The 18,862-nt window shown below is 39.9% G+C and overlaps 2 protein-coding genes across 4 annotated transcripts in view; both read right to left on the reverse strand.

The window, feature by feature from the left end:
• Window positions 1–3,394, reverse strand: part of LOC106651124 (M-phase inducer phosphatase-like) — an 80,811-nt gene extending 77,417 nt beyond the window's left edge. Inside the window, exons 1-2 of the mRNA XM_014369499.2 lie at window positions 2,437–3,394; window positions 168–626 (exon numbers count right to left, since the gene is read on the reverse strand). Of these exons, the coding sequence (XP_014224985.1) occupies window positions 168–381 (214 nt within the window). The 5' untranslated portion in view covers window positions 382–626; window positions 2,437–3,394. The remainder of the gene's footprint in view (window positions 1–167; window positions 627–2,436) is intronic.
• A 503-nt stretch (window positions 3,395–3,897) lies between these two features.
• On the reverse strand, window positions 3,898–17,803 carry LOC106651028 (regulator of G-protein signaling loco). 3 transcript variants are annotated; one of them, XM_023461150.1, is made up of 18 exons: window positions 17,247–17,803; window positions 15,150–15,548; window positions 14,655–15,018; window positions 14,062–14,574; window positions 13,537–13,637; window positions 12,650–13,067; window positions 12,090–12,296; window positions 7,381–7,488; window positions 7,063–7,287; window positions 6,761–6,987; window positions 6,503–6,695; window positions 5,983–6,195; window positions 5,453–5,729; window positions 5,210–5,355; window positions 5,039–5,122; window positions 4,815–4,956; window positions 4,652–4,743; window positions 3,898–4,554 (listed from the first exon to the last, which is right to left on the reverse strand). In XM_023461150.1, the coding sequence occupies exons 2-18, from the start codon at window positions 15,518–15,520 to the stop codon at window positions 4,189–4,191; spliced, it is 4,047 nt and encodes a 1,348-aa protein (XP_023316918.1). In that variant the 5' UTR covers window positions 15,521–15,548; window positions 17,247–17,803; the 3' UTR covers window positions 3,898–4,188. The 3 variants fall into 3 exon arrangements, with proteins under 3 accessions (XP_023316918.1, XP_023316917.1, XP_023316919.1); XM_023461149.1 differs by having other exon boundaries at window positions 4,809–4,956; window positions 17,247–17,802; XM_023461151.1 differs by lacking the exon at window positions 5,983–6,195 and having other exon boundaries at window positions 4,809–4,956; window positions 17,247–17,801.
• Between the last annotated feature and the right edge of the window lie 1,059 nt (window positions 17,804–18,862).

Consider the following 18,862-nt stretch of genomic DNA (forward strand, 5'->3'; position numbering starts at 1 on the left):
ACCGAAAGGGTTGAGCTTAAAAGGACTTCTTCAGACAATTTAGGGTATGATTAGGGCGACCGTCAATATATCGAAAAATTTTTTTCATGTATGTATGTATGAAATGGTAGATTTTCAGGAGATTTTATTCGTTTGATATGCGAAAAATTATTTTAAAAAAGCCATACCTGAGGAGTGCTTGATTTCTGGCTCGATACAAATATCAGGTGCTGCTGATAATACGGAGCGTTCCAGTTCTCTCGTGATGTTAGTGATGGGCGTCAGCGGAGACTCGGTCGATGACTTGACCACTGATTCTTTCGACAGCTTACTACTGTCCATTTCCGTTACTTCGGACTCAAATTTCAACTCGCAGTTGACCAAATTCATTCGCTGAGACATCTTGCACACACTTCAATATGCTTCACAGATATATTTATATAGTGATGATTATATATGAGTAAAAGGCCGTCGATTACGATTGGCTCTCGTGTAAATCGACTTGACACTTGTTCAAACTATCGATTGTTTCGCTGTCAAAATTAACGTGACAAAAACCAGAGGTTCACACATAGGCATGTACAAAGTAATGGGGGGAGGTACAACTGCACAAATGGTATCGATGAAACTGGTACGCAGAAAAATACCTGGAACATAAAAATATTTATAATGTAACACTTGCAAGCTTCTAGAGCTTCGGACCCTCTTACAACTAAACAATTAGCATAAAAAGTGTAGGTGTTAGTTTTTACAAATTATAGCAGGGTTTGTTTTCGATCAGATTGATGTAAATTGAAGCAGAGCGCGGAGCGAAGGCCGCCCGACATCGGAAGCGCACGGAGGCGGTCAAGTCAATCGATTCGCGATTGTGGGTGGGCACGCATATGCAAAGTCTTGCTCGGCGGATCGTATTGCCGAAGAGAGTCGGTGTAATGAATAAAGAAATAAAATAAAAAAAAAAAGGCCAAGCGACATCGGGCGAAGGCGCGCATATATAACCGTCGTCGACGCGCGCGAGCGAAACCAGAGAACAAGGGTCAAGCGGCCATCGTACGTAGTACAGAAAAGAGAGAGAAAGAGAGGCATTGTAACTGCACGAGGGACAGTGTAAACGCGCAAACTATACTACGAGGCTAACTGCGGCAGATGTGCAGCGCGTAATCGCTCGGCGTAAACCGATGAAATTTTGCGACTAGATAGCAGCAGCGAGTCGATCGATCGACGGCCTCGTTTTGCATTTCGAGATGCGCGTATAGGATTACGAGACTCCGCGTGCGAAAGTCATTGGATTCTCTTCTTGTCTCGAGAGTAATTGAGTCGAGTCTTGGAGCTTACGAGCCGTACGGCATGCAAGTGCCGCATACGACATTATCTATAAATAAAGTGAGCGAGATGACACGCCTACGTCCGCAAGAGTACCGAGTTGTCCATTTCGGAGCATCTCCCTGCACGTTAGGACGTTAAAAGCTGCGCACTGCTCGCTACTAACACTAAAGTTCCATATCCGAGTCCCACGACGTCGACTCGTCGCATGCCATATACGAACAGTCACCGCGACCCACAGCCTACTAATCATAATTCTTCCTCCCTCTCTCTCTCTCTCTCTCTCTCTCTCTCGGGAATCGGCCGTTCGAATTGCCATTTGCCATTATGATTTGTGTATGCGTTAATAGACCTACATAGATATGTATGAAGAGTGGCACGTCGGCGCAGCTCCCACCACAGCAACGAATGATACATCTAGTACGATTCGCACGCGGCTATCCGAGCTAATTTGTCGAATTTCTGCATGTCGTGAATCTTTCGCCGATGATAAATGTATTATATCACGAAATATGTGTATACGCCGAACAATTGACCGGCAGATCCGGGCGATTTGTGAAATGCGTAAATTCGACGAGTTTCGCAGCATCTGCAGCATCGGTTAGCCCCGCGATTTTATTTAGGTGCGAGTACCGCGATGTATACAAAATTCTATGATAATATGTGGCAAGCAGCAGCGCGCCAAAAAGCGATGACGTTTCCAGCCTATTAGTGGATAGCCACCGCTGCGCGCGCGGGCGAAAAAAAAGCGCCAACTGCTCGGCTCGCATCGACGATCTCTCATGGATATTTTGTTCGCCGGATTAATTGGCCGAATTAGCGAGTACGAGAAATCGATCTACCTGAGCTCCAGAAATATTACACCGAATCTGTGCTAGGCACTACCAGCAGCCTCTCTCTCTCTCTCTCACTCACTCATCGAGGTATTAAAAGCACCTCCGATATTCCCACCCTCGGCTTGCGTGACGTATACCTATATCTGGGCATTTTTGAAATTGGGTGGTCCGTTCGAATGCGTCGGTTATACCCGTTGTATAGGTAAACCGACCTGATGGCGTAAAATGTGCGCGCGACATGCGTTCGAGGGCAAGCAATAATAATAATAATAAAGCGACAAATTTTTAAAAGGCTCACCAGCGACGATGATTGCTTGCTGTATACGCAATGATGAAGCAATCCCAGGATGCAACTCCACCAGCGACTGTGCCAAAAAGGTTGCCACTGCACGGGCTCAACTGGCACAAAGTTCACTCTCGCGATTAGTCAATCGCCCACTTGCGCCGGGAGGATTTTCCAAATTGCACATTAATCGCTGTGCTTTATCTACAAAATGCATACAGAGCACGATTTCGCGATCACGCACGACTTTTTGTTTTCAAACGACTAAATTCACTTCGATGCCCGCACGCACGAGATTTATATATATGTACAATAAACAAATGAACTATATTTCAGATGATCACTATTTACAATTTTTACAATTTATTAATAAATAACAGCAACGGCACACTACACGTTAACGTCAATTTCATGATGCTGTTATTTATCACTATTTACAAAGTATACGCGGGGTATACAGGCAACGCTTCATTCACTGCTGGAAGAGCCTTTTAAACGGTCGACTCATCGAACGGCCGACGTGCAAAGTTTAAATGTCGGCTCGATCATAACACCGAGCCTACACTAGTTGACGAGCACTCGCAAAATTTCTTGGACCGATCACGTGTGCCTCGAGTCGCGAGGCTATTTGGCTTTAAATGCTCGCTATTTGTTTACCTCGATTAGGCTAGGGCACTGACTCTGTGTGTCGTCGATGACAATTTCGCGAACGATAAATTTAGGCGGGAAGGTGCGCCGATCGTTTGGCACTTGACAGGCGGTCGTCGACTATCAAATACTAGTCCGTCCTTCCAGCACTGAAAGTTGATCACTGCCACGATCGTATTTTAAACCGCTAATGTCGTTCGGCACACTCATTCTTTTAGATAAACGGTGGTTCCCGATAAGAACGATATTTTCTTTTAAATAAACGTTTCTCTCGATACGAATCGTTTAAAAAAATGAAGCCAAAATCACCCGCGTTTTCACTGATCGCTTTGCTTTTTTTCAACCGGCTAACCACTTCAAGGGTTCATGCAACTGAACACTCCGTGCGTTTAAAGGCGTGTGAACAGCTTTTCCGAAGAAAAAGGAACTGAAGAGCTCGATTTGGACGTGCGAAATGCGATCAGCCGGGCGGTTTAGGCTGTAACCGGGCCAATGACCGTCTGGCCAATCTGCTCTGGGAATTTTATGTTTATGTCTTGCAAGGAGCAGGGTTAGCGCGCGCTTTTTGTTGCATCGCTCGTGAGAACAGTTGATCGATAGTCGACACCCTAATCTTTGCGTCCACAATTTAAATGTGCACGACACGATGCATTCAACGATACTTATGATTGATTTTTAAACTCGAAAAATGAAGCGATCATTATCAAAAAGAATCAAAATATTGGAAATTTTTTTCGGAGAGGTAAAATGGAATTAAAGATGATATTTCATTTGAACGTAGTTCATAGATTTTATTTTTTTTCCGTACAGCGTTTAAAAGTTAATAATACTTACTACTCGATTGAGTTATATTTATTTTATAATTTTCTCGAAAAATATAAAGTAACAATTATTTTCATTAGTGCTATACATTTTTAGTCTTTTCGCGTAAATCTCTATAGAAATATTTTCGATTTTATAATTATATATATATCACTTTTATATACAATACAAAGTGCTACTTCTCTAATTGCTATATGCAATGAAAATGTTACACAGTAGTTAGTCGATTATAAATTATATATAATCTTTAATTGGTCCGCTATTAGGGCTATTAGAACATATTTAAGCTACACGATTTCAAATCGGCTTCTTGTCAAAATTTGCAACTCGTTGAAACGGTCTCGACGGTAGAACATTACTTCGGACAGAATTTGCTAAACTCTTTGGTTTCGGGGGAAGTGGTGGAGGTTTCGACAATTTTGACGGCGAAATTTGAGATGCATCCTCGTGAGAATTATTTAGGATACTTGATTTTCCATTTTCAACAACAGTTCTATTAGCTTCAATAATTGTGCCATCTAGAGAAGCAGAATCATTGAAACTACTTTCTAAAAATGGTCTTTCCTCCTCAGCTTCATAAAATTTACTGTGTTCACTACTCTTTAACGTTGTATTCGTTTTACGGCTTTTCTTGCTGTCGGGGGTCTTCTCATTTTCTTTATTCTAAATTTAAACAAAAGTCATGATTTATTAATTCCAAATTTATCATTGCAAAATTATTTAAAAATATTTATAGTTCTTGATTGAAATCAAGACTTACTTTTAAAAAATCTGGGAGTTCAAAATTAATTTCTGTTCCCCTCTGATCTTCTAGTCTCAGTCGTTGAGCTCGTTTTAAGTCTTCATACAAATCTGTAACGCAAAAAAATTAAATACCATTTCAACTACAATAAATGAAACTCAATTGAAATAATTACTTTTACCATCTCCATCAAATCGACTAGGTAATTGAAGTTTAACACCATTTCTCCACTTCGCTATCAATGGGGTTTGTGTTTTATTTCCGTCATCATTTCCGCATTCTGAACCACTTTTTTCGCTCAAGTTACTACTTTTCGATTTCGCCTATAATAACATATTTAAAATTTTAAAATGATTACATAGATTTTTTTAAATATTAATTCAGAAGTATAATTGATTCACCAACCTTTTTTCTTATATAAAGAGTCGAATCTCTTGAGAAGAATTTGCCAGAACGAATTGAAGAACCCTCAGATTTCTGATCATCTGACTGAAAAATCATTCATTCAACTTAATTCATTGTATTCACGAATATTCACACGCTTTTTTTATTTTATGATTATTTAATGTACTGTACCTTGCACGAACCATTATCAGTGTCCGACTTTTTATTAACTTTTCCTACTCGCAGCTCTTCAAATACTTTATTGGTAATTTCATCTAAAGAAGATTGACCCTTTGGCACTTCCGGAGTTTTAAATAAAAAAGCATCATCGATTGTATCTAAAAAGTCGTTCAAAATTCAAGTATTTACGATCAAATTAAAATATTATTTGCAAAATAGTTTCATTTTACTCGTTTTAAAATAATGTTTTTTTACCTTTATTATTATTTGAAGTTAAAGTGAGCCTTGCCGGTGCATCTCTAGCTTGAATATCTAGCGTTATGGGATGCCCATCAGCCCAGATCGTTATGAGGTCAAGTTTAAGACCATATTTGTTTAAAAGTGGTTTTAGAACGTCTTTTAAAGTTTTGCCTTTGTGGGCGACTACACTGATAACTCGACGAGACGGCAAATCAATCTTAATAGTTTTCGTTGGCACTACTTCTACTTCTTGACTGGATAATACTGAGCTTGGGTACTTAAGATTAACGATCTGAAATAATAATCAATTTTAACATTATCGAATGTAAAATTAAAATTTGGATTTGTTGTTAATGAGATGCGGAAAGTACTATGAAAACTAAGCAAGCGTTAAAAAATACCAAGCCAAGAGGTAAAATTTGATTCAATGAAAAATCATTCGAAAACCATGCACTCTATCGAATTGATAAAAGGCATCTACGATAAATAACAATTAGATGAAATCCGCAATGAAGATCTAATTCTAAGAGTATTCAAACACAAACCTCATTTGTAGCAAGCATAAAGACGTCGTAATTTGAGTATCGTAGAGCGCGTTTCTCGAGCAGACGTGTCAGGACGTCTTTGACGCTATCCGAATGATTGGTTGTAATAACCGTGGTCGAGCCGTCCGGCAAGATGACTCGACATAGTCCAGCGCAATTAGCTACGACGTTTTCTTGAATCTCGTTCGACTGTCCTTCATAGGACGAGGCCGACTACAAGTTAAAATTATCGATTTTGAGCTCTCGTTTATTCGAGAAAAATATTAGAACGTCCGAAGATTAAAAGTGCTTTACTTTTGTTTGTGATTTTATGTAGCTCAAATTCGACAAATTATAAATTTTTCCAACCCTCAAATAGAATACCAAATACAAGTAAAATCAAACAAAACGACTATTTCAGAACTATTAAGATTACAGTTCTGGAAGAGGTTAACCATTCAAAAAATGTAACAACTTATGGTATTAGTGAAAAACTCAAAAAAAAAAAAAACTACTATTGAAAATGTTATCTTTTCCTTACGTGTTTTGTGAACGATTGACGTAGTGCAAGATCCCACGATGCTAAGGATGACCGACTACTTGAAATAGAAGCACCATCTTCTTCAATATTACCATCATTTTCTCTTTGTATGGTAGAAAAACTTTTGTAAATTTTCTCTCCTCTATTTGGTGTTTTGTTGTATTCGGATTCACCGCGATCCTTTGACTTGGACCTAAATGAGTAAAATGAATTAGAAAATATAAAAATTAGGTATTATAGTGTCAATTTACAATTTACCTATTTTTTCTGTTCCAAGGAAGAATAGACTTTCTGCACCGATCTTCAGCGTCAGACACGCTTTTCTTTAATTTTGTACTGGAAGAACTTGATAAAAGAAGATCATTGTCTTCGACGGGATTGTCTTCGTCATCACAGCCAGATTCTAAACATTTACGATATTCGTCCGAACGCAGAAAACGTGGATAACTGTCAAATTTCATTAAATTGAAAATCTGTTTTTGCGCCTGTAAGCAATAAAACGTGTCAAGTATTTCTTAGGACAATCTTTTTTTAGTTTCTCAATGAACTGAGAAATATACCTGAGCAAATAAATCATTAGAAGCTATGTGAATTGATTCTGGAGTTATTCTACTAGCTACAGTACTATCAATGTTGACAGGTTCAGGTCCGTTATTTGCCAAATGTCGTTGATAAATTTGTTGAGCTAACTTTTTGCGAGCAGCTACGTCGCTTGTACTCGAATAACGTTGACAAGCTGCCCAAAAATATATGTTTTCGTGACTAATCTCTTTTTTCAGAAATTTCTGTAAAATATTTCAAATAATTTAAAATAAATTAGTACTTTTATGAAAATATTTGCAAACGAAAATAACTCGAATAAAAGTTTTTTAACTCACAGCGAACGTTTTCAATCCCATTGGATCTTCCAATAATTTTTCGAAGCTAGTTGACCATGTGTGAACTCCTCGTTCTGTAGGCTTATTACACGACTCGGTACTCCCGTGCTGGAATACAAAATGGAAATGAGAAAAAAAATAGTATTAAATATGTATAATTTTTACATAACATAAAAACTCATTCAATTATAATTCACATTGTAGTGGTCACAGTTTACAGGACCAAATGTATGAAAGGAGACATGCCACAAGAAATTTAAAAAAAACCATTCTAATGCAGTATTCTCTGAAGGAGCGCTTTATTACTAGGAGCCATCGAACTTTCAAGTTGAAATCAACGCATCATTGTTGCAAAGTGCGTTGATAATTTCATTTATTTGAATTTGAATTTTCCAAATGAATTTTTAATCTAGATAAAAGATTAGTCGGCATGAGATAATTATAAACTTCCGGTTGCAATGAGAAGTACATTAAATCACATAGATACACTAATTGAAGCGAAATATTAGCGTACGTTACGTATTTCATGTGGGTACATTGTGTCGGGCGTTTGTTTTGACATTAAATCAAAGGGAGATGTATAATTTATACATCGAGTGGAAGATAAGTGCAGCCTATAGATAATAGTTACAGGCGAAATCGCAAGAAATTCGAGAGGCTCAGAAGTAGTGAATGACGAAAAGAACGACTTGCGCAGAAATAGTGGCGTGCTGCTGCTGCTTTCTAAACGCTCCTTGGACGATGATACGAGACTTGGGTGGGACGTGAAAGTATCTCTGTGTGTGTATAGTCTGGTATATACGATATTATATGCATGTGTTCCGACTCTACTCTGCAATACGGTCCGACGCAGACATACATATAGGTATAATAATAATGTGCGGCCGCACGGAGGAGCGAGGAGAATCGCTCGGATTCATATATATATACTCATCGTTTTCTTAGAACAGCTCGGCCAAAACATAATAATCAACCGCACGAACGTATTTTATATGTACGTATATATTGCAAAGTTCATAGACGAGCCAGAGAGCGCCTGTGTGCCAGGCTATTGTTTATGTGCGCCAAGCCAGACAGCCTGCGAGCAATTAAAGCGAACTCGAATGGATGGGCGGATAATTTAATAACGGAGCGTCCAGTATTTTAATGGACGCATCAATATTTTCCGAATATAAAACGCGTCAGATTAGCGTCGAAGGCGCGAAACAAAGATTGCGAGACACCGAGTGATCTCTCTATACAGCATATCGGAGCGATTGGATTCGTACGTCGACGAATCGAATGTCAATGGAAGCAAAGAAAAAAATTCGACCTTTATAATCAAACGATTAAATCATTATTAAAGCATACATCTATCGCTTACGCTCGAATGCGCAGGAAAAATGGAACGCTCCTTCGAGCATCTGCCTTTTCTGCGATAAGCTGTGTACTATGTAAATAAGACCTTGCATAAAAACGTAATATCGTCGCGAGTCGCTTACGGCATCCCGATCATTGCGTATTTAAAGAGATCGCCACGGTGACAGGCGTCTTCAACAGCATGATGTATTAGACAATAATTCGATCACTTATTGCTGCACGAACGGCAGTCGGTATATAATAATTCCCAAGGAAGCCACCGCAAGTATAGCTAACGAAATACCGTTAAGAGCGAGACACAATTGAGGATTGAATTAATCATTGCTGCGCTGCCTGAGCAGATAAACAGGTCGTCGGAAAACTAGAGCGTCGTACGACAGGCGACAATGCAGGGGAACGCGCCATGCTTCGTTATTATTCGCACGAGTATATGTATAATATGCTACTACGACGATAGTAGTAGAGTACGACGGGACTGGGGCTGCTGCTGCTCTCTCGTTTGTCTCCTTACCAAGCGGCTCATGGTACGCGATCGGCGATGGCCCGGATCTCGGCCTCTTTCTTCTTTTTCTTCGTGGTAGGCCCATTTGATCGTGTTAGTCGGTGCTAGCAGTAGGCCCTCACTGATCGACGATACACTCGGGCTCGCAGCTTTCGCAGCTCTCGAGCGAGCCTCGAAGAAACGCGAACGACCGATGCTCCTTTGACGCTCAATCTTATCTTTTCGATTAGCCTACGAGTGCGATCGACCTCCGTATACACTTGAGCCCGATAACTTTCACGAGTCCTACGCACGAATTTCAGGACATGTTGCGGCACGCGATTCAGCCCGACAAAAGCCGCAGTAAGAGGCAAAAAGTCAAGACTCGAGTGACGAATCTCGAGTCGGAAGCCTCGAGGCGCGGACGCGAACAACGAGTCAGCTCTTGCAAGCGTTTGGCCGAGCACTGCCGAGGCAGTAACCTAAGCGACTGCAGCCGATCTTCGATCGAGTCGTGCAGTCGAGGAGTCAGTCCCCCCTCGCGCGTGATTCCGGTGTGCGCTTTCCTACGCGAGCCTCGGTGCGTGCGGTGCCCTGGGTCCCCCGCCCAACAAAGTCTACCTCATCCTCCCACTCGCTATATGGAGCCGGCGGCGTATTATATGTGCAACGAATAGCCGCCTCACGCAGCGCGTCCACGCAAGAGTACTTTTACAAGTAAATATAGATATAGAGAGAAAGCTGTATAGTTGCGGGCAAATTCGGAGCATATACGTACGAGCGGGCTAGCTTTGGAAAAGAGAGAGAGATCCTGGCGAGAAATCGCGACCCGTATACATAGAGTTGTACGAGTACAGCGCAAAATTTAGTGTAATGATTTGGAAAAATTATATACATGCTGCCTACGTTGTATACTACTATGCGCGTTACGAGTAATTGTAGACGCTGCCTGAGCCCCGTACCATACACCTGTTGCCCATTTTCGAATAGCAACGAGGAGGGTATTGTTCGCGCCGAGCACAGTTAGCTCGATAATTACACCATACTCGCTTGCGATCGCGACACAAAAAAAGACGATGGGCGGTGTCGTTCACGAGCAGCCTTCCGAGACATGAGTTTTCTGATTTTTCATCATTCTCGTTCTGACGAATAAATAATATTTACGAAAAAATACATGTTGTACGAGCGACTGCACGTAGTGTGTCATTTCATGTGCTCAAACCGGGTTGTCAAGCGATCAGTTTAGCCTTTCTATGAAAGCATGACGCTCTGTAAAAAGCCAGCTGAGCAGCACGAGAGCATTTTCTCAATTGACACTAATTGCTCCCGTACATCCGCTCGTCTCCCAATAACTTCGATCTTTGACTATATTTCTTTTTCTACCTGCATGGAATTGCAGATTAATCAACCTTGAGTACAATCGGACGTGGCCACTCGGAACCCTGAGCAACTACGGAAATAATTAAACCTTCGAACTTGCTATAAATTCTGCATGCACATGAATTCTTAGTAGTAAAGTGAACAAAATGCACGAATCGCGTTAATCTATTTTCGTGACTAGCTGATTCGATCAACATTTGGAGGCAGCGAACTTGATATTCCAAGTAAGTTTTGAACGCGGTCAATGAATGAATTGCCTTCATCTTCTGCCGAACCGAGTAACTCGAGTCGATTTTTTTGCGAGAAGGAATTACCGAGTCCAAACAGCGCGACTGTTATCTCCTATCTTCGTCAACGCATACAGATGAAATCGAATTCTATGAATGGATTTTATTAGAGCCGTGTGCATTTTGAGCGCGGGGCAGGAAGCGATGATGCGACGTTGCACACGAGCAGCGAGAGCCAAAAGGAAATTGTATATACAGTGCAAGCGCGACTATACACACCATATTATAATATATTGCGTGTATATACTACGTAGGCAGCCCTTCTTTTATGCTTCAGTCCGAGTTGAACTGCAAACGCTGTGAACACGACTCACGCAATACATAAATGCTCATATTCACTTCTTTTCCTTTTGCCCTTTTTAATAATATATATTCCTTACTGCATTCTGCAGTATTCTTTTGGTCATTTTAATTGATATATCCATTTACACCACTTACAATTTTTCATAAAGCACGTACTATAAAGGTACCGAGATGTTTTTTGGTGTTTATCAAAGTAACAATGATTTCGATTATATGCGTATATTTAAAAGTTAAAAAATATGGAAACTTTAAATAAAAATAAATATCAACTCAAAATATGCAAAAAACCCGCAGTCATTCGTATCTTGAAATTATTTCAAAAGTCAATATTCAAGTTCAATGTTATGGTAACAATACACTAATTTTAGAACTTTCTTTCTTACACAAGTCATTGACACAAAAAATGTATCTCGCTATTCAGAGTGTAACGTAATTTATGTTCAAGAGTGTTAAGTGGAGAAGATTCAATGTATATAGCTTGTATGAAAATTTTTATGATCCATTTTACATAACTTTTGTGTTTATTGATTTTTTTCATTGAATTCCAAGAAGTTCATGAGTCATAAATTAACATTTCGATCATCAAAATATTTTTAGAAATATTTCAAATATTTAACTATATTATAAGAAAATTGGGTTTAAAAAAAAATCATGCAAAAAAGGGTCGGTTGATGCATACACAATGTATCCACAAAAAAATGTTAGCCACTAGAAATAATTTTTTTGGATTTTAACATACTTCTATTATTATTAGTAATTTGATCAATTCGCTGTCTTCGCAATCTTTGGATCGATTTCTTTAGCGATTTTCAATTGAATCAATTAAACTTATTTTTATTTGTATCAAAATAATTGAAAAAACTATATTTACAAAATTCACAAGTTATATTAGTACTAACCGTGCTTAATGTGCCGATGTCAGGCTCGCTGTCATTAACCTGTCGAATTTCCTGCATACTACCCCATGGCCTTGGAGATTTTACGTTTGCAGCCGCAACATCGTTATTTCGTGGGAATGAAGAAAATTCCAATTGAGACTTTGAGCTAGGACTCGTTTTTAAATTTTCCATACTGTATCCTTGAATCTTCATGCCGTTGGTATAAACCTGCAGTAAAATTAAACATTCTCCTTATAATACATTATTCTAAAATAAATTTGATTATTTATAAATTAAAATTTTCCATATTTCTAACAATTTTCTAAATTAATGCTATCAAATGACAGCTCATCGTTGAAACGTCACTCAATTAGATAAGTATATTTTGGAGTTTGTTTACATTAAACTCACGCAGCAAAACACGTGTGTGTATATTATCAAACACGTTTGGCGTTGCATACTCGCGCATACGTATATATCTAAATATTAACCGTTGATCCCCACTCCTTATTATGACTCAATGGTTTGAATGTCACGTTCAATTTTTAAACGTATGAAAATGATATAAAAATTAAACCTACCTTCGGGCTAAGACGATCGAGAATATCTACTTGCGACGACGAATTCCATTGATTAGCTGAATGATGATTTCGCGCCTTGGACGAGGATGAATTTGGATAATCGTGAGTACGCAGCGTCCCAACGGACAATGTCGAAGTGTAGCGAGGCGAACGCACTAAGCCGGCAACATTAGCAGCGGCAAGCTGCTTTTGGCGCTGCGAGCGAGGCCCAGATGGTACAGCTGGGCAGCTGACAATGCTCCCCTCTCCACCGCTACTGTAGCGAGTGTGATGATGCTGATGTTGGTGTCGACGACTTGTACGTCTATTTCGAGATGACGGTGAAGGGCCTTCCAAGTGTGAACGGCGACGTCGATTATGATGATTATGACGACGATCATCGTGCTCATCGTGCTCATCGCTACTCGGAGTCTCCGGTCTGTAATATTAATTGACGATTTTTACACATCATAAAATAATCAACATCTTTTATATTAACTTTCAAGAAGGTACTTCTGATGCCCAATGCTGTCGAATTTTGCTCTTATAATAACTGCATTTCAAGTATGCAATGGAAATAAAATTTCATTCAAGTCATTTAATGAAATTTGTATACGATTATTTCTTTTTCATTTGTTTCATTTAACGACTTCCAATTTTTATTTAATATCTTAATATTGATATACTAGTAAAATACTAATAATAAGTTTATAATAAACATAAAAATATATTCAACATCATTTTTATAATGCCATTGTGAATTTCATTATTATATAATAAATATAATTACCAATTTAATAGTTTGAATACAATTATATTTAAAAATGTAAGACAAAGTAATAATTTTTTCGTTAAAATCCATTTATCTATTATTGAAAAAAGTTACTTAAGTAAAATTTAGTAATTACCTAGTAAAATCACTCCATCTTGGATTTGACAAAGTGCGAACCGTCAACTTTGATACATTTGGATCTTTGATCTTTCTCTCCAACGAAGAAACTACAATGCTCTGAAAACGTAGTTATTTGACATTTCATTATCATTAATTAAAGTTAAATTTTTTTATATGAATTTAATACTATGATTCAAGAAAATAATAAAATTAAATAAAAAATAACCAATATAAATTCAACGAAAATTTTGTATAGAACCCTTAAAAATGCGTGCAAAGAAAGAAATATTTCAAGCAAAATTCATTTTCAAAAAGATCACAAATTACTCATATCTACCGACTTATGCTGTCAAATAATTTGAAAAACACATTCAAAGAAAAACGCGTTTAAGGATTATTTTTCTTACAATAGATAGCATTCATATATGAATACCACTGAGAAAAAAAAGTTATAATTTGTTTCAATAATTCTAAAATTATTACAAAAAACTTCAAAGGAGTTGACTAAATACTTTGTTTTACGAATTCTGAAGTATCTTACTTTTTCTTCGTGGCTCCCACATTCATCTTTAAATCCGATTCCTGAATCGCTATTGCTCGAATGTATTGTTGATGAACTCAAGTTACTAGGTTGAGGTGACGGTTGACTACGCCGATTATCGAATAAATTACAAGCTTCTGGCTCATTCGCATCACCAGCATACAAAGTTTGTATGGCTCCAATAATACCATCACAGCTAGATGGGAATTCTTGGCAGGCATCATTTCGTTCATTAGCTTTGGTACACATAAAATCAAACACAGCACTGGTGCTCAAGTGAGTTTTATGCGGAGTTAAATTTGAAAGAACTCGAAAAACATGACACGAATTTGTATCCGACGAAGAGTCGACATTACTATTGGAGGCTCCAGTTTTGGTGAGTATACCACAGTGCAACCTATCTTCGTTTGAGTAATAGTTGCAATAGATGACTCTACTGGATGGATATTCGGCAATTACGCGACCTTCCAAATTGGACAATTTTATATTAGCTACGTGAATAGTGAGTAAGACCTACGTAATTATAAAAAGCAGATTTTAGTAAATGTAAAATTAAAGTGAATCCGTTATTGCAGTAATTATACGATACATACTGTCGATGGATTACGCTGTTCAGCTTTGACTCGCTTGATGCACTTTTTTACGAGCGATACCATGGAAACAGATTGTAAGTGAGAGGGTATTTCAAGAGAGCCCAAGTAGCCTAGAACAGCTCTGTGTACGATTTTTTCGGAATCATGCCTCCTTACAGCAGGAGGCGGTGGCAACGGCAATTGACTAGACATACTCCATCTATGGGGTAAGTTTGAACAGCTACTGGATGGTTTTGTATTGTTTGGATAAGTTGATCCAAACATTGCTCCACTTTGCAAATCTCGGACAACTTTCGCAACTCGACATTGAGGGAGCGATGGCACCGTAAAATCTGAACTACTTGTGGCATGGTTTGATTTAGATCTGAAAAATTATTATTAAATATTTATTAAATATCTAGAAAATTATTTTTTTTTATTTGTCAAATATTGAAAAAAGATACTCAATAATGAGCTCATAAAAAAATTTAATTCGAAAAGTGCAAGGACACTTACCTGTATCTAGGCTTGGCACGAATCTTGGCAATAGATTCTTCGTCTTCGCTGCTATCGCTGTAGTAATTATCGGCAATTTGTAATTTCAAAATTCCATTAGATCGAGCAATGAGCTTGACGACGTCATCGTGGGCTGCTCGACGCACCCCGCGTCCATTTACGGCGATCAGGTAGTCACCGGAACGTAGACCAGCCAAATCGGCCGGGCTATCGGGTACGATGCAGCTGAGGATACAAGGCTGCTGACCAGATATGGTGAAACCATAGCCACTGCTGCCCCTGGCGAGCTCAATGCTGCGAGAGCCGTAGTTAACTCGTTTTTTCGGTCGTCGACTTTGATGTTGAAATTGATGTTCCAGTTGTTGAGGCATCTTTTAGCCTTTTTGCACCTTTTTCCATCTGCAATTAAATTTTATATGAATGAAATAATTATTTTACTCGTTAATCGCTTGTGATTACAAAAGTCAATGAGATAAAAATTTGCCGAGTGTATTCAAGACGATATCTAATAAGTGATTGACATTTGCACGAGTTCCACTTATTTTTTTCCACTTCCTGAGTGAATTGTACGCTTATCGGTTGTATCATAAGATTCGACTGAATCATCCATAAATCAATTTCTAGAAAAATGTGCAATTTGGTTTAATTGGTCAAATATTTGATAAGATATCATTTTTCTTGGTTTGAAACGGAGTAGGTATAGAATGTCAGAATATAGCATGCTCGCTGATGGAGCAGAAAGCTACATTCACGATAAAACAAATGCTCAACAAAAATTTTCAATGCATCCTCCATGAAATATGATCGTGTTTGCTCATCAGTCTAGTAAGATCATCGGTCAAAAACTTTGTAGTTGGTTCAAAATTATTTGTTTTGTTTGATAGGTTAAAATTAAGTGTATAAATAGTTGACAGAATTGAAAAATCGAATTGTATTCGAATCGAAAACAATGAGAATTTAAAATAATCTACGGTATCGATAGGATGTTGAAAATACAAATCATTTCTGAATTTCAAGTGGTCCAATCTAATGGACGTCATGTGCAGTTACTGCGTGAAAGTTAATTTTTCATAATGATCGGTAAAGAGCCGCCGATTGTTCAACGATCGAAATCGGCATGTTTCGGTAAGTACAGTCGAAGCGCCAGGTAAAAACAGATTTGCTCACGGATCGCTGAGATTTGCCAACGAGCCTTGGCATCGCGCACAAGGTGAGTGCTCGATGAGAGACGATCGCGGGGCGCGAGGAGTGCAGTATAGCGGCGACTGGTCTCACGAGCGCGTGAACGAGTTGCAATTGACAGAAAGGCTGCTGCGGAAAGGATCGCCTCCTCGGCAGGCTCAGCGAGGGGCGAGAAGTCTTCGCTGCTATGCGCCGCCGCCGCGGCGAGTCACGAGTCCAGTGCGCATCGAGGAGAGAGAAGCGAGCGCTTATTAAAAATATGATAGTGACCGCAGTGCTGTGGCATGCAAAAACGAATAAAAACGAGGAAACGCGCTACTGTTGCTTTTATATGCGCGGAGGCCTGCCGAGCGACGACGACTTTCTCCTCGAGCTTGTGCGTATATGCATACACACGCCACAGATTGCGAATGTAAATCTCTCGAGCAGTTCGAGGTTAGTTTGTAAAACCCGAATCGCTGCTCTCTGTGCAACGGCCAGGGGAAGAGCGTTGGGGAAATGTAGAAAACTGGGCGAGAAAAAACCGTTACGATAAGTGAGTCGACGAACCGGCGAGACTGGCGAGTCGCGAGGATCGAAGGCTCGCGTGTATATGATCTCGTCCACTCGGCAGATAGCAGCGGAATCAAGATGCGTTCGACCACCATCAATGTCACATAAGAAACAAGCTATGCTATATACTATTACCAAGTACCAAGGCAACTAGTTGGCTTTCGACTGCATGGCCAATGTTTTGATAATTCACGGCGGATGTACTTGAAATGTGTCCATCTGACTACAAATTTGGAGGAAGAGCGAGAAAACCTTTACGGGCTAAAAAATACATGCGTGCACGCGCGATTCATATGTATTACACATCCGAATCTTTTGAAGACTGGACACCTTGAAAAATTCCAAGAAGCGCGTGAAACTTACTCATACGAGTCGAACCCGTCCTCCTTCGTCCATCAAGATTTTCGAACGAATCTGATTTACGAACTGATCTTTGATTTCTTCGGTCGACCCTTGGTGCTGCACGGCTCTTCGGCTCAAAGTCGGAACGGTTTGGCGATGATCGGCGAAAAACACCGCACTGTATCTGCGATAAGCACTGAAACTGCACGGGCACTATTATTTGGCACTGCGAGAGATTATAACGGGGGGCACGCCGCGCGGCTCTTGCGAATTTCCCACGCAATCGCGACAAGTGCCAAACTGCGTGCGGCTGCGAGCGCGTGCTCTGCGCACTGACACGGCTATATCGAGTATTCTATAAACTTCCGAGGCGCGATTCCACAGGTTGCACTCGCATCAAACGTGTACACAAAACTCGCTCCCAAATCTTGAATCTCTGCTGCAGTTACTTTACAATTCACTTTGATTCACGAGAGAGTCCTTTAATATTATCACTGCGGCTCTTGGCCGTTTGTTGAACCTTTGCTCGTTGGCAACGAACGCGTAAACTGTACTCACATATGCACTTAAAAGCCTCGCGATTCCGTATAGCCCGTGTATATACAGGCGCGCTCGAGGACACACTGAAACTATGAAATTCACGTTTGGTATTTAAGCAGGACTACTACTAGTGGCGGACGGTATACACAGACACATATAGAGAGAGAAAACTAACGAACAGCGAGGCGAGTTAGCAACTGTACAGTGTGTGTAAGTATGCTGCCCGGAGCCATCGGCTCGCGTACGTGCGTTTCTGTGCTATATACGTATATAGTGGTGGCATGCTGCTGGCTGCTGCTGCTGCTGCTGTCGAGCGCAGAGCTTTGCGCTGCCTACGCTCCGTGCGCCTACCTTTGCTTTCCCTCTCCGCCCTTGCTGGCTGCAGCCGCCTGCCATAAGCCATTCTTCCGCCCGCTCGCAGCGCGTTTACGCGGATTCTTCGGGCCGCGTACGGAGCAAAGCAAACGGCCAGTCGTCGGGCCGGTCGCGCTCGTTCGCGCTCACTCGGGCTCGCTCGTTTCAAGCCGCTCTCTCGCTACGCGACTGTCTTTCTCGCACTCCTCTGCCTCGTAGCTAGAGTGCATAATTCGGACTTTGGTATATCAACGCACTGCTTTGCCGCTTGGACGTTACTTTATCCTGTATACATGTGTATATATATGGACAGTTAACGTTCTCCCTTTCTCCTACGCACGTCTTACGCACGCGGCACCAACCACATAGCTCCAAGTATAAACGCGCGAGTCCGAGTTTCTCCGCGTTCGATTTTCAAAATCCAAACTGCGCTGTAACGGCTACCGTTTTTCAATAGACTCGCATTTTGTTTATAGTGGCTTTTCTTTTTTCTTTCTCCACAATGTGCTTAATTTAACAATTGGGGTGAATCAACGATTTATGCATTCTAGCTTCTGCGTGCAGGGACAATGAAAACTCCATTGATATCGAAAATCGCTTATAAAATGAACTTGCATTTTCAAAACAATGAATCACACTTTATCGTACAAACACTCATTTCATTTTCATACATTCTTAATGGACTATCACTTGTCAAGAACTGTCGGCATTTTCTTCTACGAAATTATACTTTTTAAAAAATT

The sequence above is a fragment of the Trichogramma pretiosum genome, unplaced genomic scaffold (assembly GCF_000599845.2).
Source record: "Trichogramma pretiosum strain Unisexual culture from Peru unplaced genomic scaffold, Tpre_2.0 scaffold36, whole genome shotgun sequence".
Classification (NCBI taxonomy): Eukaryota; Metazoa; Arthropoda; class Insecta; order Hymenoptera; family Trichogrammatidae; genus Trichogramma; species Trichogramma pretiosum.